This window comes from Vombatus ursinus, unplaced genomic scaffold (assembly GCF_900497805.2).
Source record: "Vombatus ursinus unplaced genomic scaffold, bare-nosed wombat genome assembly UNPS02014813.1, whole genome shotgun sequence".
NCBI lineage: Eukaryota > Metazoa > Chordata > Mammalia > Diprotodontia > Vombatidae > Vombatus > Vombatus ursinus.
The window spans coordinates 2983882-2999590 of record NW_020954591.1 but is presented as its reverse complement, the minus strand read 5'-3'; the positions used below and the strand labels follow the sequence as shown (position 1 = coordinate 2999590).

General features: G+C 34.9%; 1 protein-coding gene across 6 annotated transcripts in view; it reads right to left on the bottom strand.

Moving 5' to 3' along the window:
• SPART (spartin) overlaps nt 1-15709 on the bottom strand; it is a 42485-nt gene that overhangs the window by 22485 nt on the left and 4291 nt on the right. For 5 of the 6 annotated variants that reach the window (XM_027835234.1, XM_027835232.1, XM_027835233.1 and 2 more), the window contains 3 exons: nt 12958-13754; nt 9937-10134; nt 2226-2387 (listed from right to left, as the gene is read on the bottom strand). In XM_027835234.1, the coding sequence (XP_027691035.1) occupies nt 2226-2387; nt 9937-10134; nt 12958-13752 (1155 nt within the window). In that variant the 5' untranslated portion in view covers nt 13753-13754. The remainder of the gene's footprint in view (nt 1-2225; nt 2388-9936; nt 10135-12957; nt 13755-15709) is intronic. The other variant, XM_027835236.1, reaches the window with a different exon arrangement.

Sequence of the window (15709 nt, the reverse complement as noted above, 5' to 3'; positions counted from 1 at the left end):
AGGACCTGATGTAAGATTTTCTTAACTCCAAGGCCAGTTCTCTGTCCAATCCACCGTTATACAGCCTCTAGTGCTCTTTTATATTTGTATTATTTCTTTAGGATATATTTCTACCATGTTAATTATGAGCTGGAAAAGTTTAAACTGATCCATATTACTTGGTCCCTTAATCCTTTAAAGTCTTCCCCATAAAATTTCCTAAATTTAAAATCTAGACACAACACCTCATTTAATATTATGTTCTTTCTACATTAGCTGCTGCACTCTCTCCCCTCTTCTTCTCCTCCCCGCTTTCTGTCTCTCTCTCTCTCACACACACACACACACTCCATTACTTAAGCAAATCATCTTCTGCTTTGTGTGATAGTGTACTGGCAGCCTGCATTCATTTATTTTTTTCCACAACTCACAGCAACAAAAAAAGCTTTGTTTTCTTTGGTTTTCTTTGGGAGATTACAAAAAAACAAAAACCTCCCTGTTATTCTTTTATTCAATAAATGTATCACCAGAAAGCCTGGCCATCACAAAATAGTAAACAAACCTTATGCAACTTCAATGTATGCTCACATTGAAGGCATTTTATATAATACATACCTCAAGTACAAAAATATGCAAATAAACAATTAAAATTCAAACATGTGTGTACATACAGTCTTCTAGCAGTCTAAAACATCTGGTTCCCATCCTTCAATAATACTTATAAAATAAGAAACAAAATATAATGCAATGAAAAAAAAAAAAATACCCAAAATATAATCCTAATATAGCAGGCCCCTGGGGTGCAGGTGGATATAAGAGATAGGAATTACATTTTTTAAAAGCTAAAATGTTCTACAAATGGCTAAACTAAAGAAGCAGGTATTAATCTATAAATCTTTTTATAGAAGAAAATAAGATCTATCAGGTACACAAAAGAAAAAGCACCTAGCTTTAAAAAAATTTATTTTGTTTTCCTTTGTAAAAATAGGAATTCTTCCAAACTCTCCTCCCATAAAAATCTATGACAATGGATCATTAAAAGGTTTTACTGTTTCCCTGAATTCTTCCCCAGCTCTGGGATCCCTCCAGAAGTCTCTACCATTTGGCAATAACATTTTACTTTGTTTTTCTTTGTTAAAAGCAAATATTTTATTGTCAGATTCCTTTCAGAGAAAGAAGACAGGCAAGAACTGTAAAGCAAAGGAAAATTAAATTTTGTTTCAAATGGTAGAGAAGACAGGTTTAAGGCATCAAAAAGGGAAATGATTCATAATGATTCTCTTATTCTACTAAATTTTTTCACCTTCCTGTATACTATCTCTCCATTAAGAGAAGGAAAAAGCCTCCCTCCTTCCTTTTTTGTTTTGCAACTTTTGCTAACCAACATATGTCTAAAAAAGGAATATATTTATCTTAGGGAAAGCCTCAGAAAGTTGAATCAAAGCATTCAGAAGCAAGTCAGTCCTCACTGTCTGAATGAATGCCCACCCTAGCACAGTATGCATTAGTATCTCTCCTATCCCTACAAGGCTGTCAGCCTAACAATGTACCTACATAGTCTTATGAGGAGATATGAAGAGTCAAGGATACAGTAAAGACTCAATCCTTCTACTTGTGAACCAAGATATGTTTAAGACATTAATGTGATTTCTTTAAACAAAGAAATACTAAAGGAAAAAATCTTTCAAAACGTCTGAAAAACCATGTTCCTCTCTCATAAATATGCAGAGCCTTACCTAAAACTGTTATTTTGCTTTACCTAGATTTAAAATGAAAGTAGAAATGTTAGACATTTTAATTACCAGTGATTATTTTATAACTATAGGTGAATTATTTTTTATTAAATGGAGATGAAAATGTCAAAGATTAATGAAAACTACTTTGTGTCCCTGCAATAGGACTAAATTCCTCAAATAATTCTTTATGCCTCCCCTCAATCTATTTTAGAACACCAGGAAAAGCAAAACATAAAAATAAATGTAATATTCTCTCTCCTGAAATTATGACTATATTACTCCAAATTTTGTGTGCCTTATAGTAGTTACCATAAGAATCTATTAGCCAGTAGTGATTACAAAGGCACAGTCCTCCTATGGGATGGATTCACAGGACTTCCATTACCTTGTTTTTTATGTTTCTTCCTTTCAACTTTTAATTAAATGTTTCTACTTGTCCATATTTTGTAACCACCTCTTTCTAGGTAATTTTTCTATAGCAGACCAATCCTACTCCTTTAATTTACTTACTTTTGTCCCACTTCCTTCTTTCCGGTCACCATCCTTAATGCCCTGTTCACAAGGGACCAATTTCCTCAAATTCTTGCTAGGCTGTTCCTTCAATTGAACAAATGGTATTCTTACTCCTCCAGGGATTTGTACTTCTTCTCTGTTTTCCCTGTTCCCGCTGGCCTAGAGAATAAAGGATCAAACTTACCACGAACTAGCATGTATTTTTTCAGTCCTTTCCTTGAGCAGTATTAAATTGTGCCACACTTGTCAAAAGTAACAGACAATAGGCATGACATAGACTCAAGTTCCTTTTGTTTTCCTTCCGTCTGATTTTGTTGCATTCCTAAATGTACTTCCCTGATATTTTATTGTAACATTTGTCGACCTTAGGTTCTCAAAGGCTCAATCAGGGGATGCAAGCATTAAAAGATTCTACCAGTTTGTAAAGGCTTCAGTTATGGTCCCAGCAAGGACTGCTGTCAAATTCATAACAACTAATAGGCAGACCACTAAATGATGAATTATTTGGCTCTGGCAAACAGTTTTATTCCCTGTGTTTCTGGAAAATTCAAACCTCAAATTTTGGTGTTCACACTACTTCCTTAGGAGCAGCCATGTAACTTTACAGCCATGTCAACTAAAAAAAAAAAAAATCTCACCCCAAGACAAGCCCATGAAAGTTTTTAATAAATAAAATTAAATGCTTTGAAATTTTAGTTGAACTATCTCCCCCAGAATCAATAACAATGTACTGTACATAGTAAGAACTCAAATGTATCCTACACTAAGGTACATAATATACTTTGAAATTCAGAGAACTTACTCACTTAAAGCACATTATCTTTCTTTTCAATTTAATGGCAGCACCCAAGGAACACTAAAATGGTACTAATCTAAATTGTAGAGATTTAGGAATTTGTTTCTACCTAATACTAAGGATATTTCTCCAAAACAGACTAAATGATGCTATGAACTAATCCAATAAATAAGGGATAAACCTTACAAGTAAGAGCCAAATTTGATATTCAACTTCCTGGAAGATAAAGATGAAAAACAGGGAAAGGAAAAGGTATTAATAAGTATCTGTGTCACTGAAAAGAAAAATTTAAGAGAATTTAGGCTAAGGTCTCAGTTATCACCCTTCCCTAATTATACTAACAAAAGATTAGTACCTGAGCTTACAAAATAAAATACAGATTAAGAAAAAAGGGCAAGGAAAATTTCCAAATTTCTGGGGAACCTCTTAATGAATTAACCCTGTGGCCAAATGTATGCCAAGAAAATTCCCTTTATTCATATGTGAAAAATGAATTTGAAAAAAACATAAAATGAAGTATTCCCTTAAGTTATAATATTAAGATCAGAAAGCAGAAAGGGTATAATTATGAAGGGAATCAGAGCAATATATCAACATATTAATCCAATTGTCTTCTCTGTCCTATAGCATTCAATATAGTAAAAGCTATATGTTTAAGATAAAGAGGACTATACCAACTTCATTTTTGGTGTTGATTTGTATCATTTTATATTTTATATTCATACACAAAGAACTTGAGATTTCATTAGTCTCTGCAGCAATACAGATCTCAGCCTATGACTCAGTGCATAAATCTTTAGAAGTTGCCTGAGGCACAAAGAGGTTAAAATGACTTGGCCAGCTAATGAGTATTAAGAGGCAGGATTTCAACCCAGATCTCTCTGATTTCATACCTAGCACTCGCTACCTTTTTTATACCCCAAATGATGCATACTTATTTGTATATTCATTTGGGAACCTGGAACCCTTGGAGAATGAGTCATTCTCAAGAGCAGTGTTTTTGAGATTAATTAGGGCCTACCCTATTATAATTATACTGAATATAATTTAACTGCTTTAGGATGACTACAGATCACCAACTACAAACAACAATAATTACACCTGTAAAATATTATTAGTCATGACTTAGGGTTATTTGCTCCTACACTAAATGACTGAAGATTGCTATAATTGAATTCTTATGCCTACTTTTTCTGTTACTTTCATTGCTGTTAAAAATTTTTTTCAGGTCAATATTTCTGTCTGCAGCATCTTCTCATCCCTTTCTAACATTCTGAGGAGAATGGATATACATGGGAATGAATATACTCTGAGGAAGGGGCCCTTTTATGAATAAAATGCAAAGGCTATATATCAGATAGATTTTGCTACATTTGTTTTTGTTTAAGCCCTTTTGTTTATTTTCAAATTGACAGTTGCATTTTGCTATATTCTGGATGGATGAGGTAGCACTTTCAATTTACAATTTTGGACAGCTCCAGTTTTTGGGGAAGTTTTCGCTCACATTGACCTTGGTCAGGGCTATAATGTGCATTTTTCTAGAAATATATAAAGGATATTCAAATACAGACTCAAATAAGTATAAAGAATTCTTTCATGGTTATCTGAAATTTACTCAACCAAAAAGTATTTAGTCATATGATACCCACTTGACTCTTGATGTTTCTGCTTCCATTATCAGAGCTAGCATAAGGAAACTCCGTCATTACAACCTCTATGTTTAACTGTTTATAGGAGGTTTTGAGCCTTCATTGTTAACATATGCAGCTTAATTTTTCACATGTACTTGCCATGGGAAATATAATTTTCTGGCATAAAAATATATATATTAGAAACTAGTAGGAGTTGGTCCAATGTTCTCCTTACTATTCAACCAATAAATAAATATATACTGAATATTTAATATATACCTAGTTTTAAAAGTATGATCATAGTCCATGGCATAGAAATATACTTTATTCGAAATATCTGAGTCTGCTTAATTGGACAAATTCAGTCTAGCAGGAGTACAATAAGAATGGGGGAGTAGTCAGAATGCAACTGGGTAAAAGGTAATTCATTGCAGTACTCATTCTTTGATCATTACTATCAGGAATGAAGATGAAGGAAAAAAAAAACCTTTAGGAATACTGTCTGTTAAAGAAGCCACTGGAGACTATTACCGATGAGAAATTGATTATAGTAATGATATTAACTCCTTGGGAAGATTAAAAAAAAAACCAGTGCTGGACAAAAACTGATTTTTTTGTTCCTGTGTCATCTCAACACGTGCCCTTTTCTTCCTTCTCCAATATCAGAAATGATTTGTAGCTATCACTAAGTTGCAACCATCTTTTTTGTGTATCTTTATGTTAATAGGCTATTTATATAAACAACACACACACACAAAACAGGGTGTTCCAAAAGTCTTAGAACAGTTTTAAGCTTGGTTTATAAAGAAAATAGTCATCTAACAATGACTTGGTTTATGAAATGTAGAAACTAAAGCTCAGAGATGTCAAGTGAAATATTCACATTGTGTAGCTATTAAATGATGAAAACGGAAGTTGACCAGACATCCTGGTTCTGGGCCTTCCAAGTTTTCTGCTCCAACATGCTGCCTTTCATCTGATGTTAGTAAGATTTATATATGTAGTATTCATTACTGATTTGGGCATAGAATGGCATCTGTTACCAGACATATCACAGAATCATAGAATAATGATAGAACTTTATATTTGGAGTTCATTGGTCATCTAGTCCAACTCACAACTGAATAGGAATGAGGTAACCAGAAGACACTGGCAAGTGGCATCCAGAGGAGACTGGTAGACACAGATTTTTCCAGGCCAAAGTAAGATTTTGATATAGTGGAAGGGAGGCCAGGGATATTACCCATAAAGGTCAAGAGGATCAACCTAGTTGTGGGAAGTTCATTCATTATAGGTTTATCCTAGAATTAGGAAGTATGCTATTCACTCAAGAAAAAAATTACAAAGTTCCCATCTTTAAGAAGATTATGGTCAAACTGGAGCCACAAAGTTTACAGAAGTTAAAAACAGCAGCAATTGATTATTGGATGGCCTAAACATATGGTACTAAGTATATACATAATAGTTCAGAAAATAGGAGATCAAAGGATCTCGGAATTGAAAGAAACAACATTTGGTCCAATCCATACCTTAAGAAAATCACAACTAATTTCATCTAGCCTCTATTTAAAGACTTCGAGCAATAGGGAATTCACAAACTCCTAATATGAGTCACCTTGAACTGAATTCAATACACCAAGTGTGATGTGATTTCAGCAGAGTACAATACTTACTGGCTAGGTACAAAATATACATTAAAAAAGGCCACAGAGAACTTAAAGATGCAGAGACACAAAAATATTTGTCCTGCAGTACTTTTTGCTGTAGCAAAGAACTGGCAACAGTAGATGTACATCAATTGGCGAATGGCTGAACAAATTATGGCACAGAAATGTATGGAATACTGTTGTACTTCAAGAAATGATCAAAGGAGTAAATTTCAGAGAAACCTAGGAAGACTTGCATGAACTGATGCAATGTAAAGTGAACAGAACCAGTAATAGTATCATTGGGTTGAAGTTTAGTGTCAAAGTTTAATGACTTTTTGGTTATAATTTTGAATTATTTTTATAATATTTGCTTCAATTCAGGATGCTACCAAAGTACATTTACACAACAACTACAAAATTATAAAGGAAAAACAATTAAGAACTTAAGAACTCTGATTAATGCTTTGACTGATCACAACTCTAGAAAACTAATCATTTATCCTATCTCTTGGAAAAGAAGTGAGAGAGTAAAGTCACAGAATGAAACATGTATTTGCTGACGTGGCCAATATGTGGAATTGCTCTGCATGATTATACTTACTTGTTACAACAGAGGGTGAGACTTATGGGAGGGAGTGATGGGTATTACCATAATGAAAAAAAAGAAAGAAAGAAAGGAAAGCATGTCAATGAAATATTTTAAAAATACACAGAAGAGAACAGAAGGAAATTCAAGACTGGATGTATAGAGTTAGGAAAACAAGAAAACACTGAAATTATGAATTTGGGTAACTAACTAGAAGAATGGTAATGTCTTCAACAGAAATAGAGAAGTTTGGTGGAGAGATGGGTTTGGAAGGAGGAGACAATGGATTCAAGTTTAGATATGTTGAGTCTGAGATGTCTAATAGGTAGCTGTTGATATGGGATAAAAGCTCACGGAGCAGACTAGAGCTGGATATAGAGATCTGAGAGTTTATGTACAGAGATAATTAATTCATGGGAGCTGATGAGGTCACTATGTGAGAGGGTATAGAAAGAACAGAAGAGTTCCTAGAGTAGAGACTTGAGGGAGTCCCACAGACAGGGGATATTTCATGGATGATGAGCCAGCAAAAGGAACTTTCTTTCTCTAATTTAATTATCTAATTCTTCTCTTTATCCTTCCCCCCCCCCCACAGTTAAGTAGTTAATTAAAATCTTCCCTTTTTCTTAAAAGAGATTTCTTTACCCTATCCCTTCATTAATTCTTTTGCTGTTCTGTCTGTTCTAAACTTTTATTCTTTATCATCTTTATACTTATTCATTCCTTCTTTAGTCTCTTTGTATTCCTCATAGAAACAAAAATTCTGAAATACCAATTTTGAGTCCTGCCTTTTAAACAATTTTTATGTTTTGTCTTATAGATTTTAGCCTCTTCCTCCCCTTTTTTGTCTCACTCTTAGAAGTGGCAATCACTTTTAGAAGGACTTGGAGAAGTAGTGAGGCTGTAAGTATCACCCCCATGGTAGAAATCTGCCTGAGTCTCTGATAGTTCAGTCCACTTCTACCTTTAGTCTTCTCCAAAACCATTTTCTTTCCCATACACAATGGAATGTCCTCTATGGATTCATTACCTTCCCTCTCTTCCGGATCCTGATTGTACCCAGGAACTCTGATTTCCCTTCTTCTAAGACATGACATTACCTGTGAAGCCACAACAACCTTTCTGAAGTGGCACTCTCCAAGCATTAAATTCCTGTAGATTCTATCCACTGTCAACAAAAAGAAACTGTGGAGAGGTCAGAGAGAGAAGAGAAGAACCAGGAGAAATGAGTGTCAGGAAAACCCAGGGAGGAGACAATATCCAGAAGAGGCCTGTCAAAAGTGTCAAATGCAGAGAGGTCATGAGGACTAAGAAAAGACCATCAGATATGGCAACTAAGAGATTGGCAGTAAGTCTGGAGAGAATAATTTCAGTTAAGAGGCTGGAATGAAAACTATAAAGGTTTGAGGAGTAAGAAAAAAGGAGCTGAAGCATCAATTGATGATGGCTTTTTCAAGGAGTCTGGCTGAAAAGGAGAGGAAAGAAACAATAATAGTATGAAGAGACAGTAGGGTCTAGTAAAAGCTCTTTAAGAATGGAGAAAACTTGGGCATGTTTATGGGCAGTAAGGATGGGAAAAGTTGATGGGGAGAGGGAAGAGGCGAGGTTGAAGATGATAAGGTGAAGGTGACGAACGTGAGAGGGAGATGAGAGCGAGAGAGCAATCTGCTGGAAAAGGCAGAAGGGGAAAAGATGAAGAGGGGTTGATCTTGCCAAGGAGGACTACCTTATTATCAGAGCCTGAAAGAAAGAAGGAGAAAGTCCAGGCATCTTGAGATGGAGAATCAGAGGAGATCAGTTTCAACATTGATAATGTCACTGAAATAATCATCTACTTTCAAGACTGTGACCCGGCCAATATGGTCTGAGAAATGGAGAGAATCTATAGTTCATAAAAGAAAGCATATTTTGGGTGTAAGAAAAGACAGAATTATTACATTATAGAAAACACTGTTAGAAGAGGAATAATATAGCTTAACAGTAAGAGTAGAGTTACTATTATGGGATGTTGTTGCTGGGCTCCATTTTCCCACATGACTGGGAAAGGAAGGCACTAGCAAAGTAGATGTTTTAAGTATCTAGGTAAACCACAGAGATCATCTACTCCAATTCTTTCATTTATAAATGAGGAAACAAGCCTAGAGAGGTTTACATAGGTTATAAATATTATTTCTCTACCACACTTTAGGGGGGCATATATTTATTCTGTACATACTTACACATGTATGTGATAGAACATAAGCTCTTTGAGAGTTGAGATTGTTTCCTTCTTTGTTTTTGTATTCCTAAAGCCTTAGAAAGTTACTGATATAATAGGTGGTTAATCAATATTTGTTAAATGATATAAATACTATTTCAGTTTCCTCACTAAGGAGGCAGGGGAAATGACAAACATGGTAGGGGAAAAAACCTCACAAGGTAATATTAAAAACCAGTCGTATTTCTTTCCTGTTTTTGATCCCTAAATTCTATACGACTGTATTAAAAACAGTCCTCCGTAACAATACTTCTTCCTTCAGCAGAGATTGGAGGGGTGGGGAGGGGCGTGACAAGGAAGTATTTCATTTGGAGTCAGAGGGCTAGGTTTGAATTCCAGTTCTGCCATTTACTTATTTAGACAAGTCACTTAACCTCTGTTGGTTTATTTCCTTATTTATCAAATAAAAGAGATTGACTAAATGACCTTTAAGATCTCTTCCAGCTCTAACTTTGTGACTCAATGGTCTTCTCCAAGTTTCTACCCATGCTAGTACCTAGCCATCCCGTTAAACCAACTATCATTGCTCCTATTAACCTCACTTTAAACATTTGGACCCAATAAGGTACTGTATCCAATAAAAGAAGCTGAGCAGGAATGGAGTCTTTGTGTACTGTATAACAACTTTTTAGTTTAAAAAAAGTTTCCAGATGTAGACAGAAAATAAAAGTGAATTGTCCTATTCAAACTTATGCCTGGCTTCCCACTCTTATGACACAAAAGCAGTTTGCACTGGATACCAGAACACTTTTACGTTAACGTACATATTGACTTTGACACACAAGTTACCTGGACTCGAAGGTCAGACATTTGTTTCAATAGATCCTCAAAGAGCTCTCGATCTTCTTCAGGTAGTTCAGAAGATAAGACTACACCTACACAGGATCCTGACATCTGTAACGTTGCATCTGGAAACATATAGACTCCACTACTGCAGCTCAGCACGGGAGACTGATTAGGCATCAGAGGATACAGCCAATCACAAACCTAAAGTGATTGTGAAACATGAGTTCTATTGGTAGGACAATAACAGAAATAACAATAAGTAACAGAAAATTAACATTTCAAAGACAAGTTTTTGACATGACATTGAAGAAAGCTTAAGACCTATCACTAAACACTAAAGATAAAATTTTAGTTTGCTAGAATGATCAGTATAGTGAATGGCTAAGTTTATTAAAAAGTTAAAATATATGTATTCTTAGCCAATGCTGAGAAAAGTTAAATTTTACTAGCAAAGGGAATAGCTTAAAACGATGAGTATTCCTAGTAAGCTAAGCTTTTTATTATTCAAACCATCTCTTTGAGTAAAGTGTAAACCTTGAAGTAAGCCAGTTTATCAACAAACTACTGGTATTGTGGTACAATCATTTTATGTGGCCTCATCTAATGGATCAAATTTGGAGCTAGAACAGAAAAACTATGTCACTGGTTATGAAATCACAGCTCAAATTAAAAGTGTGAATTCATTATTGAATAGTACAGTTTTATTGCTGTGAGATATCCAAAGATTAGTAAACTTCATTCCTAAAATCCCTCTCCTTAAAAAGCAGATTATCATTATTAAATTATTCTACAAACTATCCCATTTTCTTTTATATTATTATGAATACATTTACAATTACAAAAGAGAAGATATAAAAAATCTTTTGGGACAAACTTTTCAGAAGAAAAAATTCCAAATAATTAACAACACAGACAAGATCTGCTATGGGTTAAGCTTAGATAAAAAGCACTGGGAAACCTTTAGTAAGGTCCTATTGTTTACTTACCACAAACAAAATTTACTTCATAAGCCAAGATCTTCATAAGCCAAGAAGGAAAGCTATCACTTTATAACCAAATTCAACAGTATAAGAAGAACAACTTTAGTAGTTTTTGAGACACAAGAAACTAATTTGAGCTCTAACTTCTGAACATTAATTGGGGGTGGGATGTGAGAGAAAAAAAACTGTACTCCTTTAAATTGTATTTTCCATAAATACTTGAATATGCTCCCTTTAAAAAAAACCCACCAGTCAAAACGAAGTTTGGGGCACAATTTTAAGAATACCAAAGGATAAGATCAAGGGTAGAATTTATTAGGAAAAAAAGAGTGGTGGTGGTAGTAATCATGATCTCAGACAAAGTTAAAAGTAAAATAGATTTAGTCAAAAGAGAAAAATAGGGAAACTACACTATATGTCATCTATATTAATCAGTATTGTTTTAGACTATTTAAAATAACTAGATAGTATAAGGTTGAAATATTACCGCGGTATAGGAAAGATGAGTTGGTAGACTTAGAAAAATATGAAAAAACTTGGACTTATGAAGATGTCATCCACCCTCAGAGAAACAGAGAACAAACAAGTATAGTATATTCTTACATAGATGAATATGAATGTATATGTCTATATATGAATATGATTATACCTACCTAACTATATGGACAATTCTGTACACAATGTGTAGCATGTATTTCATAGGTTTTCTTGAAATGGAAATTTATTGCTGTATATTTGGAATCTTTCTTACATTCTGCTGTGCACATGGCAATGCTTTTTTTCTTTTCTTATTTTGTACTTGACTTTTAGTACTTAAGTTCATAATATGTTTCTTTTTCTTTTCTTATTGTACATTTAAGTTTTAGTTTTTAAGTTTAAAATAAATTAATTAAAAAAAGAATACCAAAGGAAGGATTAAAAAAGAATGCATGACATGGCTAGGCAAATAAACAGAGATACATCCTATGTAAGGAATTTAAATTTTTACTAAAAGAGCTAATTTTAGAATATAGGCTCCTGTAATTAAGTATAATATTCACAAGATGACCTTACTTCACTATTACTATGTGCAAATTATCTTGTTTTCCTTCATAGCTGATACATGAAAATTGGTTCTCCCATTATTTTACAATACAGAAGCACTCTAAACTGATCACCAAAAAGTGTTTGAGACAGCCATCTTTCTTTTCTATCCCAGAGTTCATAAATATTTATTTCAGATGAAACATTTACTAAGCATAAAGTACTGGGGCCACAAAAACAAACACAAACCCCAATGACTTAAAAAAAAAAAAAAAAAAAAAAAGAATCTTTGCCTTGGTCTTTCTTAAGACCTCTTCACTGAGGCAACCTTTCCTACATTCACTATTATAGTCTCTCTCAGTTTTACTTTAGCTGTTTATTTCTTTTAATTATATTCTAATTGCAGCTTAAGTATATGTGCACATACATAGTCTGTTAATAACAATTCTTTAACTCAATGCTGATGTTAAAGTTGTACTCAGTCTCACTGAGTTTATTCATAGAAAGGACTGGACACATTTCTTAAGATCAGTAATGGGTTTTCTAGAAAAAGCAGAATCATACAATGATTTCAACTTTGTAAAGAAAGAAAACATCACATAGCAGCAAAAGTCATGATAAATAGAATAGACAGTGTCAGTGCTCCCTAGTTGAAATAATTTTCTGATGAAAGGAAGATTTAATAAAGTTGCACGGACACTTAATTGGAACCACCATTTTTTTGTGTGACTTAGCACAGTGTCTAGCACATAGGAGGTGCTTAATAAATGTTTACTGAGTAACTGGTAGTTTTGTTTCTTCTAGGATGAATGACCATCTTAAAAAAAAATCTCCCAAACAAACCAAATGCACTTCTGACTCATCCTAACCCTCTAAATTTCATGTGGTAGAGCTCAAAGGAACTAGAACTTCCAAAGTACCTTCTGTGACTATTAGCCTAGATACAGCATAAAACATAAGCAACAAAAGATAACATTGTGTCAGGTGGCTTTCCACTTTTAAAATTTTTTCTACTAGTTACCTGAAGAAATCCAGGGGGCCGATTTCGAGCCGCTTCACTGGTAGTGTCCAAGAATTTCACAATTCGAAGATATCCGGGATATGAGGGTGCACTAACTTCCCCTGTAGGAGTTACAAAAAAAATCTGCACTCCACTGGGTATTAAAATTAACTCTTCTACATCTACTCCTAGAGTCTCAAGAGGAGGTGGTCGAGTAGAAATCGAATAGTAGTCTTCACCGACAGATGAAAATTCCCCAGATTCTGTTCCATAGGAGAGAGTATAGTGCCCATCTGTAGCACAGGGTGTATAAGCAGGTGGTGCTTCCAAAGATACAGGACTAACCACAGAAGGCTGCTCCATGCTTGTGGAGGGAGAATTTCCATTAATTTCCGTTTGTACAGATGGTGAAATCAAAGATGGAGGCACAGAAGGCTTTTCTGGCTTTCCATTAGGGGGCAACACAGCAGATAATTGGGAATCTTCGGGAAGATTACTTGGAACAAAAGAGGAAGGATTTTGCTCCAGGATTCCCAACCTAGTATTGACATTTTTCAATGTTTCTTGCATCTTCTGTTGCATCTGTCTAGCAGATTCCCAATCAGAACCTGTGCATTTAGGCCCAGATGCTGAAATCTTAACTCCTTGGAGTAGATGTTCTCTTCCTTTATTGTAGTAATCCTTTGCTTTTTCCTTTTGCCCCATTTCATCTGCATTCAGTCCCTTATTAACAAATACAAAGGCCTGCTTGTATGCTTCTTTTATGATCTTAATATTTGGAGGTTCTTCACTATGTGGTTCTTGCTTTTGTGCCATCACTGCAAAACAAGAAATGTTATTATGACTTAATATGCCTGAAAGTGCTGGATACAACATATAGCTGTCTTTATTAATTGATAACTAGAATACATTTGCTGGCTAAGCATTTTATTACTGGTTTTTAAATCATGTGGTTCCTAATGGGAGAAATAAAGCAAACAGCTGCTGACCTATATGCTCAGTCAGTCAGGCAGTCAATAAACATTTGTCAAATGAGTGCTATAGGCCAGGCAGAGTGCTAAGTAGGAATACAAAGAAAGGTAAAAGACAAGTCCCTGCACTCAAGGAACTCCATCTAATGGGGGAGAAAACATGCAAACAACTGTTTACAAACAAGCTGTATAAAAGATACTTGGACATGATCAATAGAATTATAATATTAGGCCTGGTGGTCTTGAGACCATCATGACAGTCTCCTTTTAAGGAAGGCTATAGCTTATAGAATCTATGCATGGAAATCACTGTTATAAGGTAAGGTCTGATGATCTTGAGATCATCCTGATAATCTCCTCTTAAGGGAGGCTGTAAGCTTATAGAATACATTCATAGAAAAATACTGACAATATTTTTGAAGTTTAGTATAGCTGTGTACCCCAAATAATATTTTGTCTACCACGTTTCTTTTTCTCCCTGACATGAAAACACCCAAAATAATATTTTGCCTACCACTAGCTTATTTTTCTCCCTGATAACAAACCCCCAAAATATTTTGTCCTGATAAGCAAATGAGCCAGCTCCAAGGGGGCCACCCAAAGTCAGAATATAAGAACCTCAGTCTCAGAAGTATACTTTGGAAAATACCCTCCCCTCCAGTGGGAGCAACACCTTCCCACTGAATGGACCCATGTCTCTATGCTTCCCAATGCCATGTGGCTCTTACATGAGTTATACTCTATATTAGTGTGTATATGAGTTGTATATTAGTTCACCTTCACTATCTCCTTCCCCCTCCCATTTCCATTCCCCTCCCCCCTTGCAATAAAGCTTTGCACTGAACTGATGTCCTTTGTTTTACATGTTATTCTCAGCATTGGAACTCATTAAGTGGTTGTTTTCCCCTAATTTCTCTGGCTGGCCTGAAGGCCTCTCCTTAGATATGATCTGGGCACTTAGCTTATAGACAGCCACAACTACAATGGAGAAGAGTGACACTGTGAGCCCAGCTGTACAAAGCAAAGGTCAACAGAGGAACCCTACCTCTTCCACAGGAGGGATTCTCTTACGCCAGAGGACTATCACAAAACAAAGGGGAAGGCACTAAAATTAAGAGGGAATCAGTAAAGAATTTGCTGTAGGAGATGGAATTTTAGCTGGAACTTGAAGGAAGCCAAGAAAGCCAGGAGGTGGAGATGAGGAAGGAGACATGGTGGGAGAATCAGTGAAATGACTAAGAGATGGGACATGGCTTATCCTAATATCTGATTGAACAAAGATGTAGTTTTTATTTTAGATACATTATTATGAACAAAATCATGCAAAAACAGATAAAATACATTTAAAAAAATGAAGCTTCAAAGAAACTCAATTTACTTTTTGGGATGCCTCAGCCTACTGTATACATCCTTTAAAGGTTTCTTGAGAAGCATTTACAACTATAGCTTGATGTGTGTCTATAAGCTTATTAAGTCACACCATGACCAAAAATATAAGGAATGCACTTGCTTTAACAATCTAATCTAAAAACAATCTAATCAGATGACCGACTGAGAGACATGACCAAAGGATAGCCCATAACTTTGAACAATAACAGAAAATAGCATATTTTTTTCCTGTGGTTAAACAGATATTTCTTTAGCTATAAAACAAGGAAATCAATATTCATCTCAATTATGCTGTTATTGCTTTATGATAAATATTAAAGTGCAAGTAATCCCCAATTTATACTGCTCCCCAGAATTCTCAAGCAGAACCCACTTCAAACTCAGAAATCTAATGACTTTAGCAACAGTATGAC